This window comes from Mytilus galloprovincialis, chromosome 2, assembly GCF_965363235.1.
Source record: "Mytilus galloprovincialis chromosome 2, xbMytGall1.hap1.1, whole genome shotgun sequence".
NCBI lineage: Eukaryota > Metazoa > Mollusca > Bivalvia > Mytilida > Mytilidae > Mytilus > Mytilus galloprovincialis.
Window position 1 is genome coordinate 18,148,730 of NC_134839.1, and position 18,467 is coordinate 18,167,196.

At 30.6% G+C, this 18,467-nt stretch overlaps 1 protein-coding gene across 1 annotated transcript in view; it reads right to left on the bottom strand.

The window, feature by feature from the left end:
- Window positions 1-1,990: 1,990 nt before the first annotated feature.
- The window catches only part of LOC143063035 (choline transporter-like protein 2), a 40,499-nt gene continuing 24,022 nt past the window's right edge, over window positions 1,991-18,467 (bottom strand). The window contains exons 9-23 of the mRNA XM_076234946.1: window positions 18,199-18,282; window positions 17,665-17,777; window positions 16,852-16,968; window positions 14,983-15,082; window positions 13,764-13,856; window positions 12,240-12,381; window positions 11,506-11,558; window positions 10,489-10,665; window positions 9,140-9,268; window positions 8,614-8,683; window positions 7,525-7,598; window positions 7,122-7,192; window positions 6,258-6,346; window positions 5,268-5,352; window positions 1,991-4,586 (exon numbers count right to left, since the gene is read on the bottom strand). Coding sequence (XP_076091061.1) covers window positions 4,474-4,586; window positions 5,268-5,352; window positions 6,258-6,346; window positions 7,122-7,192; window positions 7,525-7,598; window positions 8,614-8,683; window positions 9,140-9,268; window positions 10,489-10,665; window positions 11,506-11,558; window positions 12,240-12,381; window positions 13,764-13,856; window positions 14,983-15,082; window positions 16,852-16,968; window positions 17,665-17,777; window positions 18,199-18,282 — 1,510 coding nt within the window. The 3' untranslated portion in view covers window positions 1,991-4,473. The remainder of the gene's footprint in view (window positions 4,587-5,267; window positions 5,353-6,257; window positions 6,347-7,121; window positions 7,193-7,524; window positions 7,599-8,613; window positions 8,684-9,139; window positions 9,269-10,488; window positions 10,666-11,505; window positions 11,559-12,239; window positions 12,382-13,763; window positions 13,857-14,982; window positions 15,083-16,851; window positions 16,969-17,664; window positions 17,778-18,198; window positions 18,283-18,467) is intronic.

Sequence of the window (18,467 nt, forward strand, 5' to 3'; positions counted from 1 at the left end):
AAACTTAAATCAAATAGTTTTGGGTTGGGTTGGGGGGGGGGGGGGGGGGGGGGGGGGGTCAACATTGCTGCAAGTTTTGTTAATCTAAAATCGATTTTACATATATCCCTATTGATCAATCAATTTTTCCCAAATTAAGTTAAGAAGGGGGGTGTAGGGGTCAGTGAAAAAACTATGTGAATTAAGTTTTTTATCCTTCATTGAACTTTTGATGTCGTCCCTAACTCATAGAACTTATTACTCTTGAATGACAAATTGTAACATTTTTGTTCATTTATGTCTTATATATCTTGAAAACTAGGATAGATAAGAGAAACTTGAAAAAAATGCAATAGTTATTTTTAAAAGCAAGACTTGAGCAGTAGACACCATATTGAAGGATGATAATTTTTACCCATTTTTTGTGCTTTTGCCTCATTTCTTAAAAATATAATAGATCTATAGATAGAACCTTAAATAAGCTAAAATGATCAGCAAAAAGTAAATTAACAAAAATACTGAACTATGAGGAAAATTCAAAATGGAAAATCCCTAATCAAATGATAAAACACAAAAGACAAGATGTACATTTAGACAAGTTTGGAGGAAACTGTGCGATGTTTTTGCCCTGTAATGACAATTTTTAACTTTTTTTTGTGTTTTGCCTAATATGATGAAAATTATAACAGATACAAAGACACTTTAAATCATAAAGTTGACCAGCAAGGTAAGATCGACTTACAAGTCAAATTGAGCATATATAGTTTAGTAGATAAACACTCTTTAGGATTAATTACCCTAATTTATGTTTAAAAAAAACTAAAAAAGAGAGAGATCCCAAACAGACTAAATGATGAGTACATTTGATACAAGATCAACAAAACAGATATTTATGTCATGAATTTTATTCTCATCTACAACGTTGGAGATAAGTTGAATCAAATGATATTCTGTGTAAATTTTGTAAAAGTAAAAAAATAAGATGAAATCACATGATCTTCTTCAATAAAATGAAATGCTTACACATGAATAGCGTTGCTGTCTCACAATTTGCCTATTTTATTAAAAGTCCATAATGATTGTTTTTTTTTTTCAATTTGACAACCAAAGATGGTGGAAGAACAAATGTGTGCTATAATGGTCCAATATTATGAAGTCCATCATAACTGAAATTGAAACCCCAAAATCATTCAGATGAAAACAGAAATAAGGATGTGCAAAAACATCATGTTAGGTAGATTAAAAATTTCACAAAATACTGTCCAGTATTTCAGAAGTTATTGACAGGAAAGTGGGACAGAAGAAACAAGGATGGGACAGACAGACATAGAGATAAAAAAACGAAGGGACTCCCAGACCAAATAAACATAATGCTCCTATGCAGGGCATAAAATCATTCAGATGAAAATAGGAATAAGGATGTGCAAAAAACATCATGTGAGGAAGATTATGGAAAATTTCACAAAATTTCATCAAGTAGTTCAGAAGTAACAAACACAAAATTGTGACAGAAGCTCACATGGATATATAAATAAAAGGACCCATGTCTTCCTGAATACAAAATGCTTAAGACTTCGAGGAGGGTAACAAGAACTTTTATGGCCCGGCAACAAAGTTGTCGGCGCCATATAGTTTTACCCTTGTCTGTCATTTCATGATTCTGCAACAAGCAATTATTTTTTTCTGAACGCCTTCAGATATTGGGCTGATTTTTGGTATGTGAGTTAACCATGATGAGTTACAGATCAAGTTTAAGTTTTGTTCCGCTCCGCTGATTTTTACAGAAATTAAGGGTTTACAACTTTGAAAATTGTTGAAAATCACAGTTATACATACTTTTTGTCTATACGCCTTCAGATTTTGAGCTGATTTTTGATATGTGAGACTGCCATCATGTTTGTGTCCACATGTGTTGTTGAAATTGCAGTTGTTTCAACTTGTTGAGTAGGCCATTTGTATTGTTTCGACACATCTAGTTCAAAGAAGTGGAAGAATTCATAACAACAAAAAGTTAAAAATAAAACATTTAATAAGTAAATAACATTTTCATGAATATCATATATTCACACAAAAAAAACAATGATTTAAAATAACAATGCTTGCAAAAAATATATGGAAAAAATAAAAGATATGAAATAGATCCAATTTTCATGTATTAAATTTAGTTTTGCCAACTTCATTAGAAAACATTGATCTACAACAAATTAGTTGGACAGAGGACAGGTATATAAAGATAAAAATCGCTAATTAATTAAAGCAGTCAAGGATATTTATTACCACAAGCCTTATGATACTGAAATAACCAATCAATAATTTCCTTGAACTAAAGTTTCTAAGAGTCTGTGTCCATCACCTTGCTGAAGAAAAAAAAAATATTGAACAGGTTGAATTAATTTTGGACAAAATGTGTTTTTGGAATATTTATCTATTTTTTCTCAATTTTACAAAGTTAGTAAATGTCATCTTTAAGGAATACTCATCAAATGAGAAAAAAAACTTTGGTTTAAAGTAGAAGAATAAATAATGCCACTTTTTGGCATTTAAAAAATAAATTAAGATTTATGAATGTGGTAAAAATTATTGAGCAATAGTAAGCATTCCTCAGATGTCCAAAAAGGTTATCAGAATATTATACTTGTACTTGTAATGTGTAATTTTCTATACCTGAAAAAATCTGTCTTTTTTTGGCAAAATTAACAGATTGATAGACATACACTGACAATAAAACGTAATGCTCTGTATTATGGACAGGGCATAAAAGGATGCTTAATTGATAGCAAAAGGACTGACCAGATAAAAAGTGGACGGAATACTTTATTGTAGCAGTTATAAATAAACATGATTGTCAATTACAAAATATTTACATATATTTACGATGACTATCAAATATTTGTTACACATTTCTGAAAAACTTGAAATTATGGCAAACATTTGCAAACACTTCACTTTTCCAAGTTTAGCAAAGATCCTTCCCATTGTTAACAAATTTCTGGCTAACATTCAATTCTATATAAATTTGTTTAGATTCATGTCTAATTTGGGAAGAAAAACATGTATCCCTAGTGTCCAAGTTGAAAATAGAACAACTCTTAAATGATTATTTTCAAAAAGTTAATCTTCCCAAGTCAAGAAACAGTTCAACTTAACCTGTAGAAGATTTTGAGTTGATAAAATTGGTATCAAAGCGATTTGTCTTTGCTGTTATATAAAACTTATAGGAATGTACAAGTATTAGAACCAAAAAAAGACAATTCATATAATAATATCTATCACAGATTCATATGTTATAAAAAAAAAATATGTGCCAGCACATACCAAGCTACAAATAAATGAACAAAATGCACTCAATAAATATTTTATAAAAAATAACAATATGCAATGCAAATTAATTATCACATGTGAATAATTACACTAACATCATATATCAATGAGTGTTTTCAAGACATTATCAATAAGGTTGCATGAAAAAGAATTAAACATATACTGTAGGTCCTTATATCATCTGCTTTATTCCACTGAAAGTCAATAAAATGTTATAAATAAAAATTAATCTAAGATTCAAACAGAAAAATATTGAAAAATATTCAACTTGTGACCTAACAACAAAGGTATTAGAGAGCATTTGTGAATAAATGTTTTGTTCTATCAATCAATTAATATTTTTTTATTTATAAAATCTTGAATGAGTTATTTCATACCGTTAAAATCGTTAAATAAGCTAAAAACAAAAGTTGAATCAATTATTTTTAACTTTACTAAACTGACTAGGACTGTTTAAAAATCAGACTATATACAGCCGTTATTTTTCTATCTCTAGCTTTTGCCTTGTAGATTCTTGATGCAAAATGATTATTCTAAAAACCTCATTGTTGTTTTTTTTAGTAATAAATGTTTTTAGCTTAATGTTTATTCTGGGATTAATATTGAAATATACTTCTTCTTGTGGCTTTTACCATGTTAGTAAAATTTAACTATGCTATTGCTTGATATTAGTTTATCCGTTTTATTTGCTTATAATTAATGTATATTGTAATTTGTTAGTTCATGATAGGCTTAATTTACATTCCTTCATTTAAATAAAAATCAAGGGGAGATAACTCAATTTTAATTAATACTGATAAGAGTTATCTCCAATCCATGGAAGGTTCTAAATTTTCCACATTATGAATGTTTCCCAGTTGCATTTCTCTTTCATTGCTGAAATGAAACTTTCATATAAATATTATCAAAATCAGGCAAGAATTGTATATGTGAGAGCACTTACAAGACTGGATGAGCACCCATTATTTCTATATCTTCAACAACACAGGGGGGTTAAAAACCAGTATTGTAACTGTCAATATTACAAAATGATTGTACTACAAATTTGGTCATTAGTTACAGTTATAGACGGAAATAAACACATTGTTGTCAAGTTAGAGTTTTGTTCTAGCATTTGTCTTATCAATTTCTGCCAGACCCTATCTATGTTCATTCAGTATTATACTTCAATGATTATCGAGAATCTCTGCGTGCCAAAACATTCTTCTTGCCAACAATTTTCATCAGCTGACTACTCATGTAATATGGTTTGTCTGCACTGCCATCATTCCTTTCTAAATCCTCCACTGAAATTATAAAAGTTCAGACGGTACATCACTTTAACAAAAACGCACACATGCTTAAAAATTAAAAAAATAAATACAATAAAATTTTAAAAATGAAAAACCATCTATAGTTGTGTATAATCCGCACTACATATTTTGGATAAAATAATGAGAATACACGACCAATAGGGTAGCATACCCTACTTTTAATTCAAAGTATCTGAAACAGAAAGTAGTTGTCTGACAAAACACATTACAACTTATCATTTGGTGTGGAACCTTTACTTTTATCCTGTGTGTATTCATTATTATTCAATGGATACCAATTTTCATCGTTTCTTTTGTACAGGGAAACCACTAATTTCCATGTTAAACAAATTACGAATTAGGAATATATGCTGAATTAAGCAAAATCATGAAATAAAATATTCACCAAAGTAGTTTAGGTGGTCATGTATAAGGCCAAAAAGTATTATAATTGTGATTCTCACTCCCATATGATGTAGAAGTTGGGCAACTTTAGGTCACAGAACAGCCTTCAACAATGAGAAAAACCCATACTGCATATCAAGCTATAAAAGGTCCTTTTTTTTTTTTTTTTTTAGATAAAACCATTTTACCTATCCAATAGTTTCTGCTAAGAGGCAAGGAACAAATATAACTTTCATTTTTTGGCCCAATATTAAATACCAGTATACTCACAGAAACATAAGAATAATGTATCAACTGCCATACCATACACACTGAAAAAGGCACTTGCTATGATGTAAGCTCCAATGATAACCAACTGAAAAACACAATATATAAAAGTTATTTGAAGATGGTTTGAAGTTTTTGGTATAGTTCACTTATTAACCCTATCCTCCATAATGACGCCTTTTGACGCCTCTGTAGTACCTCAGTTGAAACACTTTGACAATGAAATGTCCGCATCAGACTTAATAAAATTTGTATCCAATATCATAAGGATATTTATACGACTATCTGACTTAAATTTATTTGATAAAATATTTATTTTTTAGCAATGCATTAATACTTTCATAATAATTTCAGCCTTTTATTTAAAAATCCTATGCAAATCAAGTATACAAAAAAATGTGTATTAATAAACTTGTCTTGTCTTGTCTGGTCTTGTCTTATAAATAATAGCATATATCAACGAAATTAATGAACCAATGCATGCAGATATACTAAACAAAGTCTTGTATGCATGTTTATTTTCGAATCTTTAATGTATTATCAACAAATAATATTTCATTAAGTCATTGTTGAGGAGGGATAGGAGGGGTCCTGATCCCGAAATCCCGGGCTTGAAAAAACTAAATCCCGAAATCCCAGGCTTAAAAACACAAAATCCCGAGGTCCCGAAATTCGCAAAAAAGAATTCCCGGATCCAGAAAGGGTCAATCCCGAAATCCTGAGCTTAAAAACAACCGATCCCAGAGTCCTGATAAAGGTCCTATCCCCCCTCATTGTTGATCACAAGCTAATTAACTTTGATATGATTTGTTGTATTTTATTTGTTCTTTCAGGATCAGTTATTAATTTTTTCCAGTGCATGTTTCCTTTACATTCTTCACAGTTTTCCCTCTCGCTGTTGTGCTGTGCTGTGGCTGATGTTAAGATCACTGCATTATATCGGCGAATTAGAGTAGGGGCATATAATACAACAATTCATGCATTTATACTCACCACGATAGGGACAACATAAAAGTTGAGTGTTGGTGTGTAGGAACTCAGGAAGGTTATTCTGCCATCAAAGAAAAGGAATGCAAAAGCACCTAAAAATATTCAACAAGTATCTGAATCATTGTGTTCAAGTTTTTTCTATATTATTATTATTTCAAAATAACCCAATGTAATCCAAAACTTAATGTATCAAATAGCAATCTTTTAACAGCAATCGACTCAAGCACACACCACATGGTGAACTTTACTACCACAAAAATATACTCTAAATACTCTCTAATTACAGTGTCTAATTGCAAAGCTTGCAAACACTGAGTTTACAAACCAGATGTGATCATTTGTGCAGTGTATATATTTCTAAAATTCAAAATAGAAATAGTACTTCTTCTTCTTCTACCACATAATGGCTAAAAACATTAAACTGAATATTTTGCCATGAATTTAGTGTGCATACGGACCAATAATCCTCGCCATATTGTAAGTAAAATTTAGTCTAGGGTTTACACAATTCAGATCAGTTTGACACAAACAAATATTTTCCCATTTTTTTTGTTATTCAGAAATTAGCAGGGAAAAATTACCTTCATGATGAATAAAGGTGAAAATTCTTGCCAAATGAAGTTAACAGTATTTTTGGTGCATGACAATAAAATGAACATGTTTTTATAGACAATAGAAAAAAATCGACTGATTTTATAGCATCACGTTAATCTTAACACTAAAGATAATTATTTGAGACCTCTGACGAATAAGAATAAGGATAAATTGACGAATCACCGTAAAATTTTAACCAATTTGACACTAACAGTAGCAGAAAAAGACCGTTGGATGTCTAACAGTAAAGGGCATTACCCTCTTATAACTTACCTGAAGCTGCTACAACTACAAGTATTCCAATAAACAACAGGAAATCTGTAACTTTGTCTATCACTACAACCCTATAATATCAAAAGTTATAACAAAAGTTTCAATTACTTAAAAACAGATTTATTGAATATCATTCAAAGCTGATATTATTCAGGAGATGGACTAATTTTAGATAGCTGCTTAAATTAATCAAAACTAGCAATGTAACTGATGCGTGAAGTCACACAAGAAAAAATTAATGTATATATAAACAGATTTGTAAGGGTTCTACGAAATCAATTATTTCTACCGAAACTGTTGGCAGCTGCCTGCCTACCGTACTTCATCATTTTAAATAATACAAAAATTTCTTAAGAAAACCCAGTTTAAACTAGTTTTTCTGAACTAAAATGAATGACCATACCTGACAATGTTCCTCAGTATAAGCATGAAAACATTTTTTGCAGAAGTGCAAAAGTTTTTACCATGTGCTGCTATCTAAAATAATCAAAATATTAATGTTTCAGCTTTAATTTCCTTGAATGTATTGAATCATTTTTCTGCATTTTGATAACATAAAAACAGTTGACACAAATTGTCATGTTTTTTCATGTTTTTTTTCATACATCACTTAAACATAAACAATTTTGACAGCAAAACTAGAGGCTCTCAAGAGCAGATGTTGCTCACCTGATTCTACTTTGGTTTTAGAAATCAGGTATAAATATATTTAAGAAATCATAACAGATACCATAACAATGATTGAGGGGAAATTTGGTTCAATATTGGCCCCATAATTCAATAAAAAATAGCCATCTTGAACAGTAAGTCTGCAACAAAGTAGCTATAATTTCTACATCATCAAAAAGAATTTCACTGCAATTTTTAAAATACGCATGCAGCATTTCTAAATATAATTCTTAGGACAAAAATTGAGAATTTCAATTTATGTTGAGAATTGATATTTGTTTGTCACTTTTTAGGTGCATTTTACAGATTTATATCTCTGGTTCAAAAGTGTCTTATTTGATTTCTATAGATATATGAATGCTACAGTTATTTCATTTTATATTCCAGTGCAGAAGAACTAGTTCTTAGGTTGCAATTTTTTTTTTTGAAACAAATGAAAGACTCCCTCCCCAATTTTGTATATGTTAACTTAAATCCAATAAAAAAATTATTTTAAATTAATGCAGACAGTAATCTTCTTCATAATAAAAAAAATAGTCCAGACCTTGCTGATTTGTGAATATGATAACTGTTAATAACATGAGCAACATGACGGATGAGGAGCAGGATCTGCTTATCCTTCCAGAGCACCCAAGATCATCCCCAGTTTTTTTTGGGATTATTGTTGCTCAGTCTTTAGTTTTCTATGTTGTGTCTTGTGTACTCTTATTTGTCTGTTTGTCTTTTTTCTTTTTTAACCATGGTATTGTTAGTTTATTTTCGATCAATAAATTTGAATGTCCCTCTGGTATCTTTTGCCCCTCTTTTTTAAACCATATCTTACCATTATATAAGCATTTTTGTTGAGAAACTTCATGACCTTTTCTAAACACCAAAAACAACATTTAAGACATCTGAAATAGAAAAACATTCAGTTGTAACCCAAAGTAAAGATTTGTAATATATGTCAAGGAAACAGCCAATGGTCATATTTATCATAATTTATAAAGTATTTTACTTATAATTTTTTCAAATTTCTAAAATAAAACTGCTCAATTGCCATTCAGATTCTAGTTGTTACTTGACTTCAAAAGTTATTCCACTATAGAAATATCAGTTTAAGTATCAAACAGTTTAATCCAAAATTTGTTCCACTGTAAAAATATTAGTTTGTCAAAGTTTTAACTCAGCTATCCATTTTTTTTTCGATAAAATTTAAACATAATTGACCAAGAAAATTTGTTCTTAAATGAATGGTCTCTGCTGTTATATCACTTGTCATACCGTATAGCAAGTCTTTTTCACAGGGTGTAAATTTTCGCTCATTTTTGCCTACATCATTATCAAGTACTCTTATGTTAATAACTTACTTCAAAAGGACTTTAGCCAGAGGATTTTCTTTTCCTTTGATTTTATGATCTAAGTATTCCAGAACAACTCTCATCATCTGTATAATAGCAATAATCAGAGAACCAAAGGCTAGGGATCCTATATGATATCTGAAATGTATAATGGCAATAATAAGAGAACCAAAGGCTAGGGATCCTATATGATATCTGAAATGTATAATGGCAATAATAAGAGAACCAAAGGCTAGGGATCCTATATGATATCTGAAATGTAAAATGGCAATAATAAGAGAACCAAAGGCTAGGGATCCTATATGATATCTGAAATGTATAATGGCAATAATAAGAGAACCAAAGGCTAGGGATCCTATATGATATCTGAAATGTATAATATTCATAAATATCATTATGTTCAATGATTAGTGTATACAATCACCATTGTTTAGTGTACAATAAAATATGACAGTGGAACTCTTAATTCATGTATTTCTTATCTCCTGTCATATCTACCATACTCAGTCAAATGTTGGTGAGTGGAGCTAATCTGTGTATGCTGACTTGTACATAATACCTCCGCAACCACTTATTGAGTAGGTTAAAATATATAATGTAAACACGTACCTGCAACTGTCACTATTTGTGAGGAATTTTCCCAATGGAGGTTCCCAAATGAAAATTTTGACAGAGCAAAACATATTGTATAAAAAAAAAATGATTGATGGCTATTTGGTATGGGTTTTTTCATTGTTCAAGGCCATATGGTGGCATATAATTGCACATCTCATTTTTATGTAAAAAATGTGAAGATTCGTAAAAAAGCATAAAGGAATGAGAAATTGAGGAAAAATTGAATTGTGTTTACCAGTAAAATTTTGAATTCCAGAGGAAATAAATGCTAAGTCCCACATTCCAGTGGAACTAATGTTTTCACATTACAATATAATGAATTCCAGAGTTAACGGACTCATCTTTTCTCTTACTCCAAAATTCTGTTTGTTTAACAGAGAAGCAGCAAATTTAGTCTTTGATAATATGCCATGCAAACAGGGGAAATAAATCCACCACCTCTTTCATGCTACACACTTAACTGTCACTCATAATAGTATGTAATCTGATGTGTGTATGTTGAAAAGCTAAAGGCAATCATCATCAGCTTCAACTTTCCATCCTATCTCAAGGTCATAATACAAAATACTAACTTTCCATCTCAAATTCATACAGAATTCCAACTTTTAATCTCTAGGTCATACTGAATACTAACTTTTCATCTCAAGGTCATACAGAATACAATGTACTAACTTTCCATCTCAAGTTCATACATAATACTAACTTTCAATCTCAAGGTCATTCAAAATACTAAAAGTTACTACCTGAAAGCCCGCCACAGGGAACCAGACAGCGGGAACAATGGCAAGTCTTCTGGTTTAAAGAATGTCCAGTAGTAAGAAGCAAAGGCCCCTGCTAAGACCATCTGTCCAAGTGCTATAGAGAAGTTGATTAGCCAGAACAACATAAATAAGTTGTAAATCTGTGAGTATAATACAAAGCTGAAAAAGAAAAAAAAGTCATAAATTAGAATCATTATTATGAATGACGTCATATTTCAAATGTTGAAATATTTCAAGTTTATTTTTTGCTATTTTTTTTTTTTAAATTATTCATGAAAATTAGAAAGAAACCCTGAGCTTATGATAAATTATATAATAGTAAGATCTAATAGAAGTGAAGTAAAATTGAACAAAACTTTCATCAATGAACTATGAAAATAAGGCCAAAGTCAAAGGCTAGATCAACATGTTGACATTAAAAACATTCCATACACCAAATACAACTGACCTATTGGTTATAATACTTGAAAAACCTACAAAAACAAAAAAACTCAACATTGACCAATGAACCATGAAAACGAAGTCAAGGTCAGATGCATACTGCCAGAATGACATGTTCTCCATCAAATCATTTTATATACCACATATAGTTAACCTATGAATTACATTATCTAATCATGTAACTTTAACCTTGATCACTTATCCAGGAAAAGGTCGAGATCAGGTGAAACCTGACTGACAGACATGAAGTTGTTGCCAGGAACCCATATACCAAACAAAAATATCCTATTACTCATAATAAGTGAGAAACTCCAAAACATTTTCAAGCAGTTGCTGAAACATGAAATATGGTGACGGACAATTGACATATGACAGACGTCAACTTCATAAGATATCTTCATACAAGGTGAGAAGCATCAATCTAAAATATAAACTCCATACCAAGTTTTTTTATGCCACTGTGGCCAGATTATAATCCCAGTCTGGTATACTGAGACCATGTAAAGGCTCAGGCAGGAAAAAAACATTGCATAGTTCAAAAATATCTTGAAATCTTACTTTTCCTCTTGATTCTTTAGAAAAGTACAAAATTCACTGCCTGTTTCGTTGGCCTGAAATTAAATAAAATTCAATAAATTTAACAAAAGTTAAGCTAATTCAAATATAATACATTTGATTTTAAGTTTGTCAGTCATTTAAGAAAATTAAACATTTTCCAATAATTTGATTACTTTTAAACTGATTAATTATGTATATCATTTAGAAAGAGTATCCAAAGGCTATTATACTTATCAATATGAGCAAAAGTTAAAAAATTTAAATATGATACACAAATTTCAAGTAAGTCCACCATGGAAGAAAATAAAACAGTTGATGTCTGAGACCAAAAGTGATCGTTTTCATTATAGGTCAACATGGAGAAAATTGAAGTCAGTTCCATTACAATCTCAAAATCTAAATTGGTGAACTATGAAAGAATGTGTTTTTTCTATGGACTCATCATTATTCATGGGATACCAATTTTTCTAGGATTTCACATGGTAAAGATACACCATGAATTTGTTAAGTTCAAAGAAAAATATATGCATGAGCTATAGATTTATTGTTTACAATCTTTGGCAAAAATCCTGAAATCAAATATCCTCAAAAAAATATGACTTTTCGTTGGCCTGACTTAACTTAATGATATAAAAATACATTTGTTTTGGGTCACTACACGAAAATTAGTATCCATTCAAATAAATTAATCCACAGTACCTGGAAAGATTTTGAACTGAAAGTAAAAAACATACCGAATTATCGTCACAGACTTCACCAAAAAGTTGTGAAGTAGCGCTTGTTATCTCATCAAATTTCCAAGAGCCATTTGGATATGCATACACAGATTTGTTATTAAAAGCAAACGACTGAGCTCGACCTGTAGAGGCTAAATATCTGAATATTATTAAAGAAATTTATGTCATTATGAAACATCACATGTATACAGTGGAATTACTCCATTGTTAATTGAATATTTTTTTTGTATAAATTTAAAAACACAAAAACATTTCCTAACACTCCTACATAATAAACAGCTGCGCCATGAGCGCATGATACGCCCGACGTCTTGTGTGGAAGTTTTATGGAATAATCATAAATAGTTTATGAGGAAGTTTTAAGCAATAACCATTTATTGTTTTTGAGACCCGGCGTGACATGTGAAACCCCCACCCTGTTTTTTTTTTACAAATATCACTAAAATAAAATTTTGAATCAAACCAAAAAGTAAACATATCTTTAAATTAGTATAACAAAGAAGTGTGTACAGTTTCAAGCAATAATCATAAATTGTTTTTGAGATACAGCGCGACATGTAAAAAAAAAAAACCTCCCCTTTTTTACAAAATACTCAATAACTCAAAAATAAAATTTTGAGTCATCACCAAAAAGTATACAGATCTTTAGATTAATATAAAATAGAAGCGTGTAAAGTTTTAAGCAATAATCATAAATCGTTTTTGAGATACAGCACGACATGTAAAAAACCCCTCCCCCTTTTTTACAAAATACTCAATAACTCAAAAATGAAATTTTGAATCATCACCAAAAAGTATACAGATCTTTAGATTAATATAACAAAGAAGTGTGTAAAGTTTTAAGCAATAATCATAAATCTTTTTTGAGATACGGCGCGACATGTAAAAAAACCCTCCCCCTTTTTTACAAAATACTCAAAAACTCAAAAATGAAATTTTTAATCATCACCAAAAAGTATACAGATATTAAGATTGATATAACTAAGAAGTGTGTAAAGTTTTAAGCAATAATCAAGAAACGTTTTTGAGATACGGTGTGACATGTGAAAAAAAACACACCCCTGTTTTAGTTACAAAGTGCCGTAACTCAAAAAGTTTAAATCTTATTTTCACCAAAAAGTATACAGATCATTTGACCATCATAAGAAACAACTATATTAAGTTTCATGAAATTTGGATAAGTCGTTCTCAAGTTACGGTGCGACATGTTTACGCCGGACAGACGGACAGACAGACGGACGGACGGACACCGGACATTTGTATACCATAATACATCCCGTCAAAATTTTGACGGGCGTATAAAAATAACTGTTTAAATGATTCTGGTCAAATATCACTTTTTCTCTTATTGCAAAGAAATTGCAATGAAATTGCATAAAAGTAACAAAATAAAAATTTTAAAACGCTAGAAATTTCAAAATGAAGGACAAAGATGTGTTTAAATAAAAAATTAAAATAAGATAATGGTACATTCTTATTCCGTGTTTTAAAAATAAACTATTAGTTTTCTGAAAAGGATACACTGCTATAGTAAGCCAGTAACCAAACACAATCAACTGCAGTAGAAATGGAATCAAAGGCCAGATCAAGGTAAACATCATGGTACCAACAGCCCTGAAAATGTATATGTACAATAATATATACAAGGTCATATCAAGGTAAACATCATGGTACCAACAGCCCTGAAAATGTATATGTACAATAATATATACAAGGTCATATCAAGGTAAACATCATGGTACCAACAGCCCTGAAAATGTATATGTACAATAATATATACAAGGTCATATCAAGGTAAACATCATGGTACCAACAGTCCTGAAAATGTATATGTACAATAATATATACAAGGTAATATCAAGGTAAACATCATGGTACCAACAGCCCTGAAAATGTATATGCCCAATAATATATAGAAATATCAAGGTCAGATCAATAGCAGCCCTGAAAATGTATTCAAGAAATTATGTTTGTTTTAAATTTGTTCTTTAATACATATATCAGGTTGCTGGTTTTCTCATTTGAATTGTTTTACATTTTGTCATGTCAGCAAGTCTTTCATAGCTTGCACAGTATGGGTTTTGCTCATTACTGAAGGCTGTACAGCTACCACAGTTACTAACATCTACATTATTTGGTCTCTAGATAATAGCTGTCTCATTGGCAATCATACCACTTTTTCTTATTTTACAAACTATAGAAATAACATAATAAGAAATCATATCCAATCAATCTATACCTTCAGTTAGGCATATTTTTTTTTTTAAATTGACTATAAGTATCGATCTTGGTTAAATAATCCTGATTCCTAGCTGGTCAACAGTCCAGTAATAGTCATTTTTCTGCCTTCTCTGATATCTATTATTTTAATGCAATAAAAGTAGTATGGACATATGTAATCTCATTTTTGAGAATCATATTGTAAATTACTTCTGTACAACAGTGACAATATTGTTGGAAGCTTTAAATTGTTAACTGGTACTCACATAACATGTTTTCTGAAAGCATTCTTAAGAAATTTATTTTTCAGTCTTGATTTAGTTTTAGCAGTCTAATTTTGTATAATGAAACAAGATTTAAAGCATGGATCCCAATAAATGAATTATTTCCATCTATTTTAGAGGGTAATTGGACTCTCCGTTTATGAACAATGGTAAAGTATCTTATAGCAGGGTATCCCTATTCAACAGCTATCTACAAACAAAACAACATTGTGGCAGTAAATAATACACTTAGTTACCTGCTACCTTCTTTTATGAGAGCTATAGCAATCCTAATCCTTGAGCAGAGGAAGAGTAAAATCAACAGAATGATGGTGAGTATTATTCCAGCAATTATACCTGAAGATAAGATAGAAACTGCTATAATGGCATACTATTGTAAAGTGAGACATTTCATAGGTTCACATTAATTTGCTTTCATTTGATGCACAAGAAAACCAGGTGAGAAGAAGAAACATGAAAATAGGGCTAATAAAAAGGTTGTAATTCTGTAAATATTAACAATGTTTCCCATACAAACTCTTTTTACGGCTAAAACTGTACCACTTTTACTATGAAGTTTTGAAAAAAATTATATCCTAGATTACCTAGAATGGAAATCTCATATAAAAAATGTCAAAATATAGGGCTGTGTAGCATATTATTAACATTTATATGCCACTAACTCAATCTCATTAAAATCCGATGTTCTGAGTGGAGGGTAGCGTATCAGAACATCGGATTTTAATGAGATTGCCACTAACTTCTAAGAGTTTACACTTATACTTAAATTATGTACTACCCCTAACTTCAGTTTGGGTCTTCCTCAGAATTCAAGACGGCCGCTAATTATGTTTATTTATACTAGTAACATTCCCAAATTATGTCTCTTGGAGAAGATACATAGAGATCATATCTGGGAACCAGTGCGATAACAAAACAAACTATCTATGAATACTATATATCTTCCCAAAAGATGCATGGTTTGTGAAATGGCTGTATTTACAAAGTGCATCCTAAAGTATTCAGGGCTCGACAATAACGCTTGTCTAATTGTCCAGTACCAGAGGAAAAAAAGGTGGGACAAGTAAAAGCAATACTTGCAATATGGGTACCTATAGTTGTTAATTTATGTGTCATTTGGTCTCTTGCAGAGAGTTGTCTCATTGTCAATCATACCTCATCTTCCTTTTTTTATTGATTGTATTTGAATTAACTTTTTTTAAACATTTAAAACAAAGATACAAATTCAATGAGTGGATATTCACAGGCCTATCAGACGGTGCTGCATCTGCAGAGTCTGATGAGACTTTGGCATTGATGAAAACTAGAACCTAAGTCCTGTGACATGACTAGATTCAGTTGTTCTCGACTCATATTTTTGAAAAATATTTAAAAAGATATAAATCAAATTCTATTGTTTCTATTGTTTTAATTCATTTTGTTTCTTGAATCAACTTAAAATGCAAAAAAGGTTATTATTAAGATTTTTTTTGGACAAGTTACAATTTCATAGACGGATCCAGGGGGGGCCCTGGGGGGCCCGGGCCCCCCCCTTTTGTGGGAAAAATTTGGTTGATTATATAGGGAATCATTGAAGCATGACTATAGCGGGGCCCCCCCTTAGGAAAAGTTCTGAATCCACCACTGAATTTCATTCAGACAAGTAAGTTTTGGTATTTACTTGTTCTACTGGAGAAGTTGAAAAAAAAGTTATTGTAGAGGCCTGTATTTGTGGTTTTTCTACAGCAGTAAATTGGATAAAAATCTGCATGGCCAGTTAGACAGTTTTGTTGATTGCATGGTGAGGACTTGACCAACACTTAGCATCAGTCAAAGCAACATCAAACAGCTTCTGCTAAAGTTTCCTAAAAGTCCACAAAGGTTTGACAAAGTTTTTGATGTCTCAAAATAGTTTCACTGACTGAACCAAATGTTAGCAACAGTGCTGACAATGATAACAGACTGCAGAATCACTATGTGTTAATTCCAAAATTGAATGCTGCAGGCTCAACAAAGAATTACAATTGACAAGTAATAGCTTTATCACACAAAAGTATATAAACAAATTTCAATGTTTAAACTTCAATAAATTTCTTTCAAATAATACACAAACTATGTAAACTTACCAAATGCCAACAGCATTTTTGGTTTTGAAAAACTGAAGTTGACAACAGAAAAATTCATTGTAAATGTTTCATTTGTGTCCTTCAACTGGAAGTAGTTCCATAAACAGTAATATGTTGCTGAAAAAAATAGAAATACTACATCAATCTTTAAATTATTGTATTTTAAACCTTAGCACTTTGTGGCATTAGAACATATATCTAAAACATGCAATCATGTAAAATACAGTTATAATTATACAGGATTCAAATTCACTTGTTAGACAAAAAGTTCCTCTAACATTAGTTGTCTTACAGCTGTTTTTCAGGTGATTTTGTTGTAAATGTAATTACATTTGTACAATGTTTAAACTGTAAGATCTTTGATAAATTAAGAATAATTAAACTTCAGAGATTTGACAGTTGAAAGAAAGTACAATTTTTTTTAAACAAATATCCAGTTGCAAATTTCCCTTAAAAAATCAACTTTTTCAGATATGCTAACAAATATTATATAAAAAAAAATTTCCAACATTTTAATTTATTGTTCATGTACACTCAGTGTTGATTGAAACACAATATGTTAATGTTATTTTTCTATCAAGTTGAGTATGACTTAAATTTACCTCACAGGATGAAAAAAAAATAGAAATATCAAAATATGATAAGATTTCTCACTACTTTTTTTTATTTTGTTGCATGATGAGGATCAATTATTCTATATTCCTTTTACTCTTGCTCCCAATTTTTTGTTGGTTTTTTTTCTGTAATATTTTCTATTCTGTTAACCCTATCCAGACACTCAAAGATAAATCAGTCTCCAGAAATGATACATACCATAACCAAATGCACCAACAAAGGCAAAAATGGTAAACCACACCATGATTCCAGCAATCCATCGCATTATAATTATCCAGGTAAGAGACAGTATCATTGCTATTAATATTCCTCTACAAGAAAAACAATACACCATTCTTACCAATAAGACATTTTGGATAAACAAACATACATATCATTTTGTGCTAAGAGATAACCCTAACCCGTAATAAATAAACACCATTCATACCCATTCATACGAATAAGTCATTTAAGATAAACAAAAATACACATTATTTTGTGCTAAGTATAATATCCCTAACTCATAATTAAAAGTATAAAAAAAACAGAAGTTAAAAAGTCAAAATCAAAAACAGATTTATAGGTCACTTTGATCAAGCCACAAGTAAGTACTTGGCGATGAAAGTTTATAACGACCTTGACTGGCTATACAGTCCTTGCATAGTCAGAAGTAAGTACCCTCTCCTTATGTTCTCATTTATATGTTGATGTTTCTTAAATTATTATTTTTTATTTTCAAGTTATAATGCTTACAACAGTATCATCCACCATGTTGTTACCACATCTTCTATTATCTTTTCAGCATATTCTTTAGCTTTCAAAAATATTCCAAAGGCACTACAAGAAACAAAATAGAATAAAATTGAGAATGAAAATGGGGAATATGTCAAAGATACAATAACCAGACCAAAGAGTAGAAAACTGCCGAAGGCAACCAATTGGTCTTCAAAGCAGGGAAAATATCTTGCACCTGAAGGTGGTCTTCAGCTGGCCCTTAAATAAAATTGTGTAATTAGTTCAGT